General features: G+C 36.3%; 1 protein-coding gene across 1 annotated transcript in view; it reads right to left on the reverse strand.

Moving 5' to 3' along the window:
• Nucleotides 1–305: 305 nt before the first annotated feature.
• Nucleotides 306–18,387, reverse strand: part of PTPRZ1 (protein tyrosine phosphatase receptor type Z1) — a 132,867-nt gene continuing 114,785 nt past the window's right edge. Inside the window, exons 20-30 of the mRNA XM_063101031.1 lie at nt 17,934–18,068; nt 16,814–16,977; nt 14,966–15,101; nt 13,470–13,616; nt 7,460–7,553; nt 7,085–7,158; nt 5,599–5,727; nt 4,953–5,099; nt 2,936–3,078; nt 2,026–2,161; nt 306–446 (exon numbers count right to left, since the gene is read on the reverse strand). Of these exons, the coding sequence (XP_062957101.1) occupies nt 306–446; nt 2,026–2,161; nt 2,936–3,078; nt 4,953–5,099; nt 5,599–5,727; nt 7,085–7,158; nt 7,460–7,553; nt 13,470–13,616; nt 14,966–15,101; nt 16,814–16,977; nt 17,934–18,068 (1,446 nt within the window). The remainder of the gene's footprint in view (nt 447–2,025; nt 2,162–2,935; nt 3,079–4,952; nt 5,100–5,598; nt 5,728–7,084; nt 7,159–7,459; nt 7,554–13,469; nt 13,617–14,965; nt 15,102–16,813; nt 16,978–17,933; nt 18,069–18,387) is intronic.

The raw sequence follows: 18,387 nt of genomic DNA on the forward strand, positions 1-18,387 counted from the left end.
ATTCCTAATATCTACAAATTGCAATTTTCTGTTAAAATCAATACAGAAAAAAATACCACAATTCCATTCTTAGAAATACTGTAAAATTCCATCATTTTAGTTCAAACATAATAAGTGAGTTACAAGAAGTCTTGCAAAAAGGCACACATTATTAATGATGTAAATTTGGCAGCAGAATCCTAGGTCACGAGAGTTACTGTCAGATGATGGAAGTAAACAGCTAACAGAACTGGATTGATTTTCCTGTCTAAATTCAGAATCGGAAAACAATGCTCAGATGTGGGCTCCCCCCTCCCCTTTTGGCGTTAAACTAAAGACTCTAAGCTCTCAGCTATATTTCCATCCGGTAATGCTGCACCATTACTCTCCAGAGAGGTGGATGGATTCTCTTCCTGCCTCGTGCTCACGAGGCTGAGGACTGCTTTGTAGAGAAACTGATACTGCTCCTACAGAAAGAAGAAAGGGAGGTTATAGATAGGGAGCTCAGTGAGGACATAAATTCAGAAGAAGAAGGAATAATTTTGGATACACTTCAGCACTGCTCATGGAAGGGTATGGTGTTAAGGGCTTTGTTATACTCAGCAGAGGTACACAATCTATATTAATGTCTCTTTCTGATTAAATTGGAGCAACTTTTCAATAATCAAACATTCACTGACCTAGAAAACTGGCCCACATGCATTTGCTAATGATAAGCACTCAATAATTATTCATTTACTTCATAAAATCTGCAAGTAATGTGACAGAGCTCTGTTAACTTGTGGGGAAACACTTTAGCACTAGGCACCTAAAAGGAAGTTTCTTATTCTCCTTTTTCTAGTTGTTATGAAATCCACTGGATCTGTCTATTTACAGAGAGGTCTCGGAAATGACTGCAGTGTCGGCTCAGGGATGTATGCAGAATGCAGTCCTTTCTCAAGATCTGCTGTTTACCGTGTCTTCATACTCTGTCAGCCTCACTGGTCCTATGCTCTAATTTGAGCAAAGGTGAGTGTGTGCTCTGCTGTGGTCTTAGAGTAGAGGCACACTGAATACTGAAGCACTTTTTCTTATAGATGTAAGCTCAGGTGATAGGGGGAGAGGTAGTTGCAGGTAACCTGAGCCAGTGACTAGCATCATAGTGGAAAACCATTAGGACCCAGTATGAATCAGTGCATCATTACAATGCATTTGTGAAACTTAGGTCTTCTGAAAACAGTTTCATGCAGGACAAGCTTGATACAACACTGCTGGCCTGAATGAGACTTTTAATAGGAGCGCCTCCGAAGTGCATGTGCACAAGCATTACCTTGACCTCCTGACAACTAGTCTGGGCTGGAGCTTTGAAGATGGACCCTTTAAAAGGCCCTATACATATATAGACCAATAAGCTGAAATTGAGCTATAATTTCTGCATCCACCTAAGCTTCTCCCACTGGGGTATTTGCACTAAGTTCCCTATTGTCTTTCCAGTCCCTGTTTCCACAATAATAAAAACTCCCAAGTTATTTTCAAGGTTGAGAATTATCTTTCCAGATGTGCTGTGCCTCTTTCTTGATTATACACGTTTCTCTCTCTTTTTAAAAGTACCCAAGAATTAGTAACTTGTTTACTCCAGGAATTGAGTTTGGCTTGAGAAAGAAGTCAATAGTTCCAACATTAGGTCCCTGAGCTCTGTCTTCTGACTGTTCTCTGAGGCTAGGCAGAACTTGAACCCTGGGAAAATAACTATTTATGTTGCTGGATAAGACAATTTGTTGCTTCTTCTACTGAGGATATTTTTCAGAATTACAAGATTTACAAAAAGGCACACATGAAACTTAAAATTTTTCACCCATCAATTTTCTGGAAGTTAAACTTTAAATACTTATTGTTTGTTGTTCTGGTTCTATGAATGGCAGACTTGTAATTCAGCCTGAAAATGACATGCTACTGGTATCAGTCAATGTGATTTTTCTTGATACCTGATAAAAATATTTAGGCGGTCTCTAGAAAGTAACTAGTATTCCAATAGTTAAAAGTTTGGTTCACTGTTTTATTACTTACAATGTCAGCAAAGACTCCTGGCCTCATCAAATTGATCATCTTGGCTACCTGGTAAACATCCATGGAACTTTCTTTTTCTAGTTGGTGCATAAGGGTTGTCAGAGCACAGAAAGTTCCTGCTGTCACTCCTCCGTGCCTTGTAGCAAAGAGAAAAGACAAAGATTCCATTCAGTTGCATCAAACACTCACAGAGCATATAGCTTTGACAACTTTGCAGTAGAAACACTGAAAATTTAATGGATTTTCTCTTCATACTTTTTTGTGCACAGAACTACATGGTTTAATTTGAAACACTGCCAAGTGTTCATGATATTAGCAATGGTAACTTTTTATAAAAGTTTACTATTTGCTTATGATTTGTTATTTTTACACAATGGAATAGGCTGGCAATAAATAAAAATGTTCTAACTGAGGTTATAAAATATATACTATGTATCATATAGTATACACATATATATATATAAAACGTAATTCCAATATACGCATTGTTTATTTGTTTATAACAGAAGCCTGGAAAGATTTATTGGATAAATATTCCTGTTTCTGGTAAATAAAAAACATATCAATTTTACTCCTGTTCTGAGAAGTCATGGCTGAGAAATGTCTCTCTGGTTAGCTCCTGTAAAATTCCAGTGCTAAAACACTGACTCATCACACGAAGTGTTCTCAGCATAAAATGTAAAAGCAGATTCTTATAATAATGCACCCATCTTCTGACTTCAACAGGAGCTTCAAGTGAAGTGAGAAAAAAAAAAGTGTTCTTTGTTGACTTTGTTGATAAGAAGGTGATAATCTACCCTGGCTGAATCATCATAGCTGGCCCAAAGCATTGGATTAGTACAAAGACAATAGAAATAGACATACACCCAGAGAATGCTCAATGTGAAATGATTCAAAGTGTAGAACTTACTCATCATGAACAATCATGGGTCCATCCCTGTTGGCAGCTTCTTCTTTGATAATACTTACAAGTTCAAAAGTTTTACTAATGGGACTATCAGGATTTGGCCACTTGGGGCACTGAAAATGCCTCACTTCAAGTACATAATCATCCTAAAAGAAGAAAGAGAAACTAATGCTTTTAAAGAGTAATGTTGGCTAAGTGACAGTTTATCATGAGTGGAATAATTGGGGAAAACTAGGAATTACAGTAACGTAAAACAACCACGTGGCGTGCATGAGTGGCAGTGGTAGTTGGTGCACTTTTTTCATCATGGAAGATAAGAAATAGTTGTGCTGCCACGTTTACCATGGTCAGATTTACTCAGCAGGGTAAAAAAAATGTAATCTCTTTTTAAATTCTAAAAATAAACCTTATCTCTGGGTGCAATATGCCACTACTAACAAATCATGAAAGTATGTATCAAAGATGTGTCTGGGCTGCTGAATTTAAACTTACAAAAATAAACCGTTAGTATTAAAATTTGTTTTGAAAATAGCACTACCTCTTCAAATACCAGCAATCCTCAGGCTTAACTAAGGGGGGTCTGGGATTGCACCACGCAGTAGGAAAAATGCTGCAGAGAACAGCAGAGACTCCAGCCCCAGTTCTGATTCTTGCTTAAGTGACTAACCAAACAGCATGACTTGATTAAATCCCTTAAAGCTTTGACCCCCAGTTTCTGAAAGTGTGCTCAATAAAATGCTACATTTAAAAACAAGTAGGAGAACCTAAATTTTACATGGAAGTACAAAGGGCCAAAACAGCCAAGATACTACTAAAGAAGAAAAACAAGACAAGGGATTATCTCATCAGTTATGAAGAATTATTGTAAGCTATAAGAATTAAGACACTGTTGTTTTGGCAGAGAAATGAACAGAAACCAATGGAATAAAATAAAGATCTTAGAAATAAGCCCATATTATCTAGAAACTAGATTTATTACTCAACTAGTATTGCCAAATCACAAATGATGCTGGGATAATGGTTATTATATGGGAAATAATGAAACTGAACCCTTGTCTAACAAAATATAAACCAAGGCCACACTGCTCATCAGTGAACTGGAATCAACATTTTCTTTCTTTCTTTGTTTTAATCGAGTAGGATTTTATCCCATTGCTATACTGTTTACGTTATCTATCTGCCTTATCAAGTTTATAAGTTTTAGTCATTCAATATTCTAGAGAATAGAGAATTCTCTTATATACCATATATGGTTTACCAGTTTCATAATTAGGGTAAAGTGAAACATTTAAATTATCTAAAACATAATTTAATCTTTTTCTGATTGAGAAGGTACTCTGAATCTTACATGCCTTAGTTGTCATTATTAGTATATTTTAGTATTTCACTGTAGCTCTATGTAAATAATTGACAAAGAATTCAATAATATATATTCTAATACACAACTCTTATATATAACCAAGAGTTTAATAAAACAATATATTATGTTATAGATAACAATAATATCTTGTAGATAACCAAGAGATCAGTAAAACAATCCTAGTTTATTGTACTGCACATTTTCAAAGCACTCCTTCACATATCAGCTCACTGTACTTTGGTAGAGAGCTGTAAGTTTCAGGTAATATTATTTTTTCCATTTTACTTAGGAGAATACAAGGTAAGGGCTTGCCTTAAAACATGACAATTAGAATTAATAATTTTTTAAATTTTTTTAATTTTTACTGTTTATTTTAAACCTAAGCTCTATCAGCAACTGATTTGCAGTAAAAGAGAAATCTTTGGTTTCCTTTGTGTGTAGAATTCAGGAAGAGTGTAGTTGAGTGATGACTAATTGTTTAATGATTCTGTAAGATTTTGAAAATGAAAGTGACAAGAAAGGTAATATTGATTATTTGGATAATCTGTCTCAATCTGAAAGAAATCAGAGTTCTTTTTATTTCTAGGAAAGATCCTTAAATCAGTATATGATTAACATGTTGTTAAGATGAAAACTTGGTCGTTTAACTTATGTCCATACCTGTGTAGCTTCTAAGATAAAGTCTTGAATTACAAGTTTTTCCTCATTAGATAGACATTTGTGTTCTTCAGCCATAAGAGTGACCTTAAAGCTCTCACAATTTATAGGCTCATCTTTATTTGGCCAGTAAACAAATTCATCTTCTGCCTGGAGGAATAAAAGCCAAAAAAGAGTCTAGATTTTAAGAAAATGTCTAAGTGAGATTGTGAAATAAATTGGTTGGCAGAGAAATTTCAACTTGAGTTTTCCTGTGAATCTCAAAATTTACTCTTAAAATCTTCCTGGTGTCTTAAACCAGATTGAAATGAAGAATAAAATATTACACTTAAGAACCCAAACTATTGCCTGTTATTTTGCACTTTTAGCTTATCAATAATGGTAATCTGAATTTTCTTAAGCAGTGTCAAAAAATATATAAATTTAAGTTCATTTAAAATTTCTTTCATTTGAAACTGTCATTCATCACTTTTAGACCTGGGAGATTGTACAACCAAACCATGCTCAACAATAAACCAGGTCTGACTCCAACGACATTAGTTTATTAGTTGAAAACATAACTTTGCTTGTTTGTATGCTGGACTTCTGGCTATTGTAATCTGATATTTCCCCTCTAAAGAAAGTACTAAAAGTGACCTAAGGGACTTACCATGTTTTGACCATCAGGGATCATAACTACCAGTTGGGCATTATGGTCCCATATCATCCTCCAGAAATCCTTGATGGTATGGAGAAGGGGATGCTGAGTGATGATGAATTCATTGCTCTGGTAATAGCCCTACAAAACCAAAGAAAAGATTCAAAGAATCTTACCATATGCCTTTAAACATTCAGAACAACATTTATAAGTTAATTGACCTTAAGTCAAAGAGTTGCAAATTGTGTGTATGAATAACAATGAATGATTATAGCAGTTGTCTACTGGGCACTTCCTCTATGCTAGGAAGTGTTTTCTTCCTCTTAAATCATATGTTCCTCATGGTAGTACTATGAGATAGGAACTGTGATTCTCATTTTTCAGGTGATTACACTGAGGCTTAAGAAATTGAGTGTTTTGCCCAAGTTTACCTCAAGAAGCGTTATTGTGTTCAAGTTTACGTATCACCTCTAGGAGCAGACTTACCAAAATGGCTTGTGGAAAGTGTCTCCTACACTAGATAGAATGGAAATCGGTGGGAGAGTTTCGATTTATCACTTTCCACAAGTTCCAATGGCAGAATGACAAATTTACACACCTTCTCACAACAGGACATCTTCAGTGTCCAGACACCCTTGGTTGCCTCTACAAGAGAGGAACTAGGAAGGACCCCTGCAGATTTTGCTGCAGAAACCTGGAAGCTGGTGCCACTGGATTAGTTATGATTCCATGCTGTTATTTATAAAAAGCATAGTTCTTCTAGCCCCTTCTGGTATGGAGTCTTTCAGATCCCATTCCTATTCCCATGGGCTCATTTGAAGTGTGACATGTATTTAAATGCCACCATCACATATCTCCCTGTTTCCTGCATGAATATTCCTCAATGTTTTCTTCACTGGATAAATAGAAGAGAGGGTTTGGAGTAGTAATTATGACACTTTCATCTGAAGCCAAGCCCTGTCATTCATTGACCTGAAATGATAATGAAGGTCACACAACAACTACTAAATCATTCATCCCTCAAAATGAGACCTAAATGTAGAAGGAAAATATTGTATCTTTAGAAATCCAGGTCCTAAATGAGCCAGATTTTCAGTGAGAACCATGCTGCAAACCTAGAGTGGTAATGTCAGTGTGGTTGTGTTTTGCTGAAACTGATATATCCTGGATTTGCTCAAGGGCTCTGCTTTGGTAAATGAATGGAGCCTCTTAGATGGGCAAGTATAAGTTTTGTTATCTACTTATCAGCCCTGAATGGTGAATTTGAGTTGTTGCACCTACTCATTTGTCTTACTTGGGGTTTTTTTCAGTCCCAGCACACACAAGAACATCAAAGAATGCTGTTATTTCCTTTGCTTCTGTGGGCTGTAGGCCTGCAGTCATCAGATTTGACTTATGACCAGCAATGGCCCAAGCCCACAGCCACAGAAGTCCACTATGGTTGTGATTCTGGTGACACAAGCTGGCAGAAGTCTCCCCAGTGACTTCTCTGGCTTACCATGATATAGGAGGCATTGATGTAGTCTGTGCCTTCCCCACTCAGGGATGAAATGCCGACCCTTGATCTTTCCACTGAAACACAGAACATTCATTGAAACAACTATGCTCATAGCACTGTACCACGCCACCCCCCAAATGCAAAACAGCTGCATTTCTCAAGTCGAGTGTCTGATCTTTAAGCTAATATTTCTATACATTTTGCATTTTTATAAGAGACTTCAGGGGTTTGAGTCCTTTTTAACATTTACCTATTGGTCATAATTAGAAAAATATGAATGTACTGCATTTCTCCCAAGGTATACAAATATTGTCAAGTTGCCTACAATGCTTTTATTGTAGAAAAGTTGTTTTTTCAAGATTTATCATAACTTACCAGGGATGATGGAAGAAGTTCTGTTCTTTTCCCTGTTGCATTGCTTTAGGGCTGTAGAATAGTCACTCTGCTGTATATTCGATTGACTCAGGAGCTGAGCAAGGGAGTCAAGGAAGAAACTAGGTTATTTTATTTAAGGCATCCAAATGATCACACACACACACACACACACACACACACACACACACACACACACACAGAGGACCCAACAAAGATTAGATATTCGTATAAATACGAGTTGCACATGTGACTTGTTTTCCTAGAATTCCTTGAATTAAAAATTGTTCTATACCAGGGAAGCTGGAAGAAGCAAAGACTCTCTCTAGTCTGACTTTCAGCATTGAGAGGATCTTCCTCATGGCTCCCTCTACAGATGTGCACCCTCCATTTCCTCTACTTAAATAGCACACTGCAATTCAGAGGTAAATTGCATTGTGTGTGTGTGTGTGTGTGTGTGTGTGTGTGTGTGTGTGTGCGTGTGTGTACATATATATGTATATAGCTAGATTTTATTCATTCCCTTTGTTATTTAGTACTCCAATACATGAATAATCTACATTGTATTTGTCTATTTCCCAACTAGTGAATGTTTCGGTTATTTCCAATGTTTTGCTATTTCAAGCTTTGTTGCAATGAATATCTCTTGCATATTTCTTAATGTGTACACATATGAGGGTTTCTATAGAGGATCAAGAGTCATTAGTGTTTAATTTTTGACAGTCTGATAGATAAAAAATGGTATATCATGATTTTGCTTTGCATTTCCTTAATTACTGAGAGATTATGAATCTTAGTGCTCAATAGCCATGTAAATTTCTTCATGGATGACTGCCTTTTCACATTTCCATTTCATTGTTGTTTATTAATTTGGAGGGGTTTTTGATGTATTCGATGTAAGTATAGTCTGTTTAAAAAGTTGCAAATGTCTTTGTTCTCTTTAATCACACAGACATTTACAGCCAATTTACTAATTTTTTTGAGATCTGCAAATTATGTTTTTATTTAAGAATTCCTTCTCTACCCTGAGGCCATCAAAAGATATTTTCCAATATTTTGTTATAATAGTAATGAGCCTTTGCTTTTTTACCTTTAGGTATTTAATCCATGTTTAGTATGTTTCAGTGTTTTAGGTGTGATAGGAATCTAATTTTACTTTTTTCCACATGGAAATTTTTCTAATGCCATTTATTGATTAGTCTTCCCTTCCCTCACTGATATGTAATGTCACCTCTATCACATAGATTTCGTCATATGCATGGTTTCTCTGGTTGATATGGTAGTTTTTCAATATTATTATATTGCATAATAAGTCTTTTTGTCAAGTACAGTACAAAACAATTCTATTTTTTTTCTTTTTAATTTTCAGTATTGGTTCGATGTTTGGCTCTTTACTTCTCCATGTTAAATTAAAATCTGTTCTTCATTTTCCATGAAAATTCCTGCTAGAAACTTGATTGATACTGCATTAACTTTTATATTCAATTCAAGGAGAATCAACTTCTTAACAATATTTCCATCCATCAACATTATATCTCTATTTATTTGGACCTAATTCTATGCTCAGTTCAGTTTTATAATTTTATCAATGCATTTATTGCACATTTTGTTAAGTGTATTATTTGAGACCCTGGAGTTTTTGTTGCTGTTGTTAACAATGGGGTTCTTTATTGTTCTGACATTTTTCTTATCACGTATAGTTAATGAATAACAATGCTATTGATATTTGTATGTGTTTGTTGAACTCTAATAAAAAATAATATTTTCACATTTGTTTCTCCTGCTGGTCTATATAGACAGTCATATCATCTGCAAATCCTTTCCCAAGATTTTTATACATTTTATTTTTTTCATGCTTAACTCAATTTCCAGTACAATGTTGAATAATAGTGTCAATAGCTGGCATTCTTTGTTTTTTCTTGACTCTACTAAGAAAATTTACAAGTCTAATTTTTATGTGTGATGTTTATTGTAGTTTTGTTGTAGATAGATACATCTTATAAGGCTAAGAAAGCTTGCTTCCATTCCTGATTTACTAAGAGTTTTTGTTATGAACAGTATAGAATTTTATTGACTACTTTCTCTACATTTATTAAGAGGAATATGAAATTCTTGTACCTAAATTTATTCACATTTTCAAATGTTAAATCATTATTTCAATCTTGGAATAAACCTTATAAACTCTACTTGATCAGGATATTTAAAGACTACACTGCTGGATTTGAATTGCTGATATTTTAAGTATGATTTTATGGATATTGGTCTATAAATTTCTCATACTGGCCTTGGAAACTTAAGATATCAAAGTTATACTTGTTCAGTAAAATAGTTGGGTTAGTTTCCCACCTGGATTTTTTTTTACCCTAAATTTTGGAATTTTCTGTTTCCTAAAAATTTGATAAAAGCTGACATTTAATTCTTCTGGGCCTGGTCATATTTTGGAGGTGAAAATTTTGGCAACTGATTCAATTTATTTAATGGTTATTGGTCTAGTTGAATGTTCTATTTCTTTTTGAGTGTATTTTGACTATAGTTTTCTTGAAAATTATCCACTTAATGTAGGTTTTCAAATTTATTGTCACACATACGTTCATAGTATTCTTTTATGTTTAGAAAAATATTTCTGAATTATAATTATGTCCTGATTTTTTCTTATTATTTATTTGTGCATATTCTCAGCATATTCCTCCCCTTCATCAACCTGGACCCAGGTTTGTTTATTAATCTTTGGACATAACCTGCACTTGGTTTTGTTTCATTCTTGTTTCTATTTAGCTATTTTCTATTTAACTTAAGAAAGTTTTAACTTCTTCTTTGGGTGTGTAATGTTTTTCTCTTAATTTTTGCATACTATGCCTACTTCAATTTCTTTTTCTTATTTATACTCAAATAAATACATTCATACTTGTAAATTCTTTCTACACACAATTTTAGCTGAGTCCTGCAAGTTATACTGCGTAATGTTTCTGTTGTCCTTTAATTCTAAAAGATTTATAATTTCCTCTTTAATATGTAAATTATTTATTTTTAAACATTTTTGCCTTGTCCACAATCACTTCATTTTCGTTATTTAAATTTATTTATTTTTTAATTGAAAAATAAAAATTATATATATATATTTATCCTGTACAATATGTTTTGTAATATGTATACATAGTTGAATGGCTAAATTGAGCTAATTAACACATACATTACCTCACGTTCCTATTTTTTTGTGGTGAGAAGACTTAAAATCTACTCTCTTAGTAATTTTCAAGAAAACAATACACTGTTATTAACTGTGGTCACCATGTTGTACAATAAATCTCTTGAATTTACTTCTCCTGTCTAACTGAAATTTTGTATCTTTTTACTAACATCTGCCTAACCTGCCCTCTCTTTGGCCCTGGTAACTACCATTCTACTCTCTGCTTTTATGAATTCAACTTTTAAAAATTCCTAAGATGTAAATTGTTTAAAAGAGTACTTTTAGTGTCCAAATACCCAGATATTTTTTTAGGGCAACTTTTCATTGTCAATTATTAATTTTACTATATTAGGTTCTGAGAATATGGCTAGCATAAGATAGATTCCTTTAAATTATCTCCCTCTTTCTCCTGCAGCTATTTAACACCTTTATTTTAGAATATGTGTACAACACATGAACACACACACACACACACTCACCTCCTGCTTCACAGAGGGAACAGAAGTCCCAGGACACTCCCTCAGCCTCCAGCCTTGGAGCTGAAACATTTACTACCATGCACACCCACTTAGGTTTTCCTGCTTTTGAATACTAATTCTTTTTTTTTTTTTCAAAAGATGACCAATAAGGGGATCTTAACCCTTGACTTGGTGTTGTCAGCACCACGCTCTCCCAAGTGAGCTAACCGGCCATCCCTATATAGGGATCCGAACCTGTGGCCTTGGCGTTATCAGCATCACACTCTCCCAAGTGAGCCACAGGCCAGCCCTGAACACTAATTCTTTTACCTGTGTCCTCAATCCTATCTCTTTGCATCTTCTCAGGATCTCTGTCCCCTCCAATTATTCCCTTTCCCATCAGTTTTCAAAGAAGCTCATAGGTCTCTCATTAAAACATAAAGAAACTCAAATAAACAAACCCAAAACATCTCTTACCCCCTAACTCCAAGTTTCCTTCCAGCTATCTTTTCATTCTCTTCAGATCAAAAATTTTAAAAGAGTAACCTAATTTTTGTCCTTAATTCCTCAAATACATTCACTCCTTAACTCCTTGCCATCTGGCTTCAATGCTGCACTTTCCTGAAATAGCTCTTACACTGACCTTTTAGCCAAATCCAATGGCCTCCTACATCCTCAGCACACTTGATGTGTCATTAGCATTTGTCATCTTTGTCCATTCCTCCTTCTTAAAACACTATTTTCTTTGGATTCTATTACATCCCACGGTCCCAAATTTTCTCCTAATCTCTGATATGCCCCCCCGCCTTTTTGTGGGTTGGCCATTCATCGGTTAATTATACTTTTTCTTAAATGATCTTTCCCAAGTCTTCTTAAACACCTCGTTTTTAATTGCCTATCTTATCCAATTCTGAGGCTTCAAATAGCCATCTCTAAGCTGATCACTTCCAAATCCAATTCTCCAGGCCAGATATCTTTTTTATGCATCAGACCCAGTATTCAACTACCAACCATATGTTTACTGAAACACCTCCCAAGTATCTCAAATTTGGTAGGTTTAGAAGGAACTGAGATCTTCTTCCCCACTAACCCCCTCAAGCATGCACCTCCTGTCCTTGAATTCTTAATCACAGTGAATGATATCACCACCTCCCAGCTGCCTAAGCCAGATTCTGAGTAGTTATGCTTGTCTGTTTCTTTCCTCACCGCAGTGTCCAATCAATCACCCAGTCCTGTGTTTGACTCTTAAACATATTATACAACTCCTCCCTGACACATCGCATCCTTACCTGTACTCCTGCAGCTTCCTGTTCTACCTCTATAATGGCACTGTTCCCACTGTTTCTGGTGCCTATATTGCACCTTTTCTTTTGCTAAAGCAGTCCTTTAAGACTCAGATAAGCCTGGATGAGCAAAACTTTATGTCTTCCTGACAACACGTTCTAAGTTCAGCATTCACCCCAATCTTTCTCTTATACCTCCACAAGCACTACAAGTAGTGACTGAGAAGGCAAAGACCTGAGGGAATTCATTGCTAACATCTTCTATGCTGTGGGCTGGGAAGAGCATGAGAAAAAAAGTGAAACTCAAGGTTTGTTAAATCTCATGAGTTTTTTCAGGGTATTCCAAATTCTTCCTAGTTATTATTTCTTCAGAAATTGGCCCTGTTTCTCCAGGAATCCTGGGAGGTAAGAGGATAGTGCAGGAATGATATAGGACAAAATAGTGCAGCCTCCATTCCTGTGGAAAGCTACGACTCTGTAAATCCTCTGGTCTCAGCAGGCAAGTCTGGTAACACATGCTTTCTAAATTCATTGCTTACAGATTTCTGAAAGTTAGAGAGCTAGGGTTGCAGGAGGTACAGTATCGAACAAAACATGCTCTCTCTGATTTACTGCCTCGAGACAGGGTGAGTGGGAGAGACTAGGGTTGAAGAAGCTATTGTTCTGGTGTGTCCAGGGGTTTCAAGTGAGACACAAATTTTTTCAAAGAGTAGAAGGAACAGCCTGAGCCACAGCACTCATGTTTAAGTGGTCTGGTTTTCTGAAAGTAAAAAGAGCACTTAAATAGTCTGTATTATAAGTTTTGTCTGTTCATTCTGTTATGCTCCGTACCCTCCTTTCCAGGACCAAGTTTACATTTATAAAAGTTAGTCTAGGGTTTCTGAAAACTTTTCCTCTTGCTACTCAGAATTCAGTTTCTCCTTGAAATCTGCCACATGGCATTGTGACCTATTGTAAAGAACAAGGATGGCAAAAACACAAAGCCACTATAACAACAATGCTCTATACCCATCCACACGGCCTTGTCGACTCAAGTGAGAAGACGCAGGGACATTCAATTCTGCGATGACATCAAGAGAACTCACCTGAAATTGTTTCTCTAGTTTTGTTTTGCCTGTTGGCCCAGGAATGAGGAGCACATTAACATAGGCATGAATATGGCTCTCTGGCACCTCAGTTTCTTTACTAAGTATGGCCTCAACCAGTGTGTCATGAATGAAGACATACTGTTCCTGGAAAAACAACGGCAATAAAGAACATTACTTCCAATTTTCCTTATGTGTATCTAGGTACAAAAGTAGTACCTTTCATTGACAGGCAGAGTTTTACAAAATGGGGGCAAGAACCCTCTGCTTAGTGGACCTGGCAGGAAGTCAGCAGAAGGGAGGTGGTCAAGGGAGAAGCTGCCTCTTTTCATTCCTCACCTCTTTATTTACTGTGTATTGACATTTGTGGGTGGGAGGCAGGAAGATTTGGGGAGGGAAAGCAATGTCCTCTCTGCCTCCTTTTCAAACCTACACTTCTGCGTTTTGCACGAGGACTTTCCTGACTTCTGTACTGCTGGTGCATCTCTCCCTTCTGGCAACTCCAACTCTCCTTTTAGCCTGTCACACATACTTCAGCACAATTTTATCTACAGTTTTAAATAGTTCTCTTATATTTCATGTATGAGACTCTTCCCTGCTCTTATCTGACCAGAATGTCATTTTCTTGATGGAAGGAAGTTTGGTTTGGTTTGGTTTGGTTTTGATGCCAACTAAGTCATATGGTTCTGATTCAAGCTGCTATCCATAGCTTTCAATTTAAATTCATTTTTATTTAGAAATAGTGAAAATAAAATACAGACATGCAGATGTTGTCCTATGTCATATATGAGTAAACTACGTGAGACTAAAAAGGGATATAATTTGAGCATAATTCATACTTTTAAAATACAAAAACGACTCAATTCACTATATGTATGAACAGCACGAGTGTTTTGCTAGCAGGGATGGCAACTGACTGATCCACTTCCTCTTTTTATGGATCTTCTCTGTTACCAGTGTCATTTTAAAAGATATTCCCCATTTAGTCACAAAACAGAAAATAGCTGACCCATCAGCAGTTACCTGATGTTATGGGTTGAATTGCCACCCCCCTTCCCACCAGGCCCCAAGATATGTAGAAGCTCTTACCACCTCAGTACCTAAGACTGTGACTTTTTCTGTAAATAGTCTTATTCAAATGGAATTAGTTAAGTTGAGGCCAACTGCGGTAGGGTTGTGATAGGTATACATATAAGAAGAAACTCTGGACACAGGCACAGACTCAAAGGGAAGACAGCTATGTGAAGATGAAGGCAAAGACTGGAGGTATACAGCCACAGCTAAGGAATGCACAGGGCTATTGGAAGCTGCAAGAGACAAGGAAGGATCCTTCCCTAGAAGCTTTTGAAAGAGCATAGCCTGCCAATACCTTGTTTTGAGACTTCTAGACTCCCGAACTCTGAGACAACAATAGGGCAGTCCTAGGAGACTAAAGGATGTACTTTTTAGTAGCATTTCTATACCTTAGGTGAATAGTTATCTTTTTTTTATCATACCTCAGTTTGCACCAAATAATTTCTTTGTGAACGAATGTGTTTTAAGAAACCAAATACATTGACAGTTCCTTCATGTTGAATTTGTTGCAACATACTGTCTAGCACAATATATGTGCCTGTTCTTCCAACTCCAGCACTGAGGAAAATACAAAGAAAGAAATATTTCAATGTCAAACGTAAAATAAATTTGAAGATAGGTCACTACCGGCTGTCATGTTGATTAAAATAATTTCCTTCTTCAAGCAAATGAATCATAATAAATTTAGCACTCCAAGATTATAAACAGCTTAGCAGTTATGCATAATGCTTTAAATGAGAAGTTAAAATTTTCCTTTTTAATTTTTTGATATGGGTCAAACTGCAAAACAACCTATTTCTGTTGGGGACTTTTAAAATTTTCAATAATTATATTTATTATTTATTATATATTATACAATGAAAATATTATGTTTCAGAGCAAGGCAAATAGACACTTGATATGAGAAAAATGAAAGCAGCAGCTTCACCAGATTCTGAAAAGAAAAGGTCCCTGGGTCTGTACTGCCAGACAGACATGTTTATAATGGTTTCTGTGTTAATGGGAGAAAGAATTTGATAAAGCTTTCAGCTGAAAATATCATTTCAGTGAGATGGTGAGGAAGAAAGCATAACTTCAGTCATTTCTAAAGGACCATTATCTATTGACTTCTTCAAAGCCTCTACTAGAGGGACGGAATTCATAGACAGGGATTCTTTTCAAATGTTCTGACAAGTAGGAAATGCTAGAGTGGAAAATTAGCACCTGCTCTGCACAATGGCCTGGTCCTTTTCCATTTGCTAAGAAACAATATTTGACCTTCAGAGCTATTTTTCTTGCATCTTTCTGTTTTCCTCAGCTTATCATCAGACAAATAAATTTAAAAAAACCAAAAAAAAAAAAAAAAATCTCAAGATAGGTCTGTCAAACTTTGTCTGAGGATAACTCCTGAGCTAGGTAATTAGAATGTGTCCGATAAGCTGCATATCAAAGAAAAACACTTGCTTCTGTAAAAACACAGACACTGCTTTGACAAAAATACTGTACACAGAAATGAATTTGCTTTTTGTGGTCATAAAGCTTGGCACATAGTCAGTAATTAGTAAATATTAACTATTATTATTTTAACCAACAAATATTAGATTAATACATGTAACATATTTTTTCTCTTTCTTTGAAATATCATTATTCTTATTTATCAAACAAGTTTTGGAAAATAAAGTTCTTGAGCATCAATAAATTGATAATGCATTCAATTAGATTATATTTATATATATATAATTATCTATATAATTATATTATTATAATTAGTGATATATTAGAAAAAACTCAGGGAAATGAGAAAGGGATTTTGGTCTCAAACTGTTTAAAAACAACTTCAAGTTATTTTGCCAAATTCCTCACACTCTGTGCACTTCAGTTCCTCTAATGTAAACCTGGCATAACAACTCTAAATAGACTACTACTCTGAGGAATAGGAAGTGTGTACCAAGCCTTTACCCCCCCGGTGTTATATGTTGTAATAAATGTTTGTTTAATGACAAAAACATCGTTCCACCTGCCTCACACAGTTAATAGGTTGAAATTCAATTCAACAATCAAACAGAATAATAACATCATAAAAACACCCACTGCTTTGAAATATCCAGCAATTAGATTCTGAGTCTGGCATCCTCATTTCCTAGTGATCAATACTTATGAAAATGGGCCAATAATTTCATCCTCTTCACTTCATGAATCATTCCCATTTTGGCAAAAACGTTGTTCTATTGATTTCCTTTTGGAAAGCATAAGCAATCCTGTGGGTTTAGAGGCACACCTCTGAGACTCACCTGCAGTGGACGACAACAGGTCCCACTGCGTGGCGCTTGGCATGGGCTGCCTTTCTCACGAAGGTCAGCACTGGCAGCGAGTACTCTGGTACTCCCATGTCAGGCCACTGAGTGTAGTGATACTGCGTAACCACGCGCCCACTGGGTCTTCCTTTCTGGGAGCCCTGGAAGAGTTCAGACAGCAAATACCAGTGACACACAGACACACACACATGCACACACATGGGGTTCTTGAGATTGATGTTGGAGGTCTATAATGAAGCAAAGAAAGTACACCGTCGTTTACAATGGTTAATTTCGTGTCCACTTGCTAGGGTACACTGGCCAGTTGTATGGTCAAACACTAGTCACACCAGATGTTGCTGTAAAGATATTGATCTGGAAGTGATGAACATGTAATCAGTAGGCGTTGAGTAAAGCCGATGACCCTCCACAATATGGCTGGGCCTCATCCAACTAGCTGAAAGCTATAAGAGTGAAAGACTGAGGTTTTCTGAAGAGGAAGGAATTCTCCTGAACACTACAACATATAAATCCTGCCTGAATTTGCAGCCTGCTGCCCTGATGAATTTGGAATCTAGACCGCAACGTCAACTTTTACGTGAATTTCCAGGCTACCAGCCTGCCTTGCAGTTTTCAGATTTGCTAATCCCCACAATCATGTGAGTCAATCCTTAAAAATATAAATCTATCTTTCTCTAGCTCTGTATCTTTCTATCTATCTATGCTTTTGGTTTTGTTTCTCTGGAGAACCCTGAGTAATAAATTTTTCTTCTTCTCCTTTTTTTTTCCTATTCATTCCTTTATTTCAATCTCCACTCTTTTTAGTTGGATGTTGGGGTAACGTCAGGCCTCTTCTGTGTGGCTACCACACGGGGCAGGAATTTTTGTTTGTGCGTCACATCCACTGCAACTGCACCATGACCAGCCTGGCTCCAAAGCCGCAGTGGGCATTTAGAGACTTGGAAGAACCTTTAGGACTGAGAAGTTGCTGTGATAAGAACTTTTAATGCCTTTACTTAGTTATGTATTTTTACCCTGTCTTGGTTATATCACCCATTCACTTAACACAGACCAAATGCATTACTCAGTTGATGGTGTCCATCATCTGTTGATTCACCTTTTTTATCTTCGTGTTTCTTAGAGTAAAATTCCTCACAGTATAATAGGCGAGCACCTGAACACTCTTCTGAGTGACCAGAAAGTTGCCGTACTCTTCACTACCTTCGGCAGGCCAGTACTGGTCACATTTTCTCTGCAATAGAAAAAGTAAAGATGCTGTTTCCGTAGTTCAGATGCTTAAAGTAAAAGTCACCTCTGAAATCAGCCAAGGTCTGAGACAGTGACAGGAAGGGACTCCCTCACTCTTCTAAATATTTTATCTTCTTTCTTAGTGATTGCAAATTGATTGTAGAGGAGACCAGGGCTAGAAGCACAGAACTGAAAGAGACTGGTGATGGTGTAATCCAAACTTTCCCTCTTTAGATGAGGAAAGTGAGACCAGATGCGTTGAGTCACTACAGAGCCAAGATTAGAATCCATGGCCTGTGAATTACAATCGATTTCAATGAGTC

This window comes from Cynocephalus volans, chromosome 6 (genome assembly GCF_027409185.1).
Source record: "Cynocephalus volans isolate mCynVol1 chromosome 6, mCynVol1.pri, whole genome shotgun sequence".
NCBI lineage: Eukaryota > Metazoa > Chordata > Mammalia > Dermoptera > Cynocephalidae > Cynocephalus > Cynocephalus volans.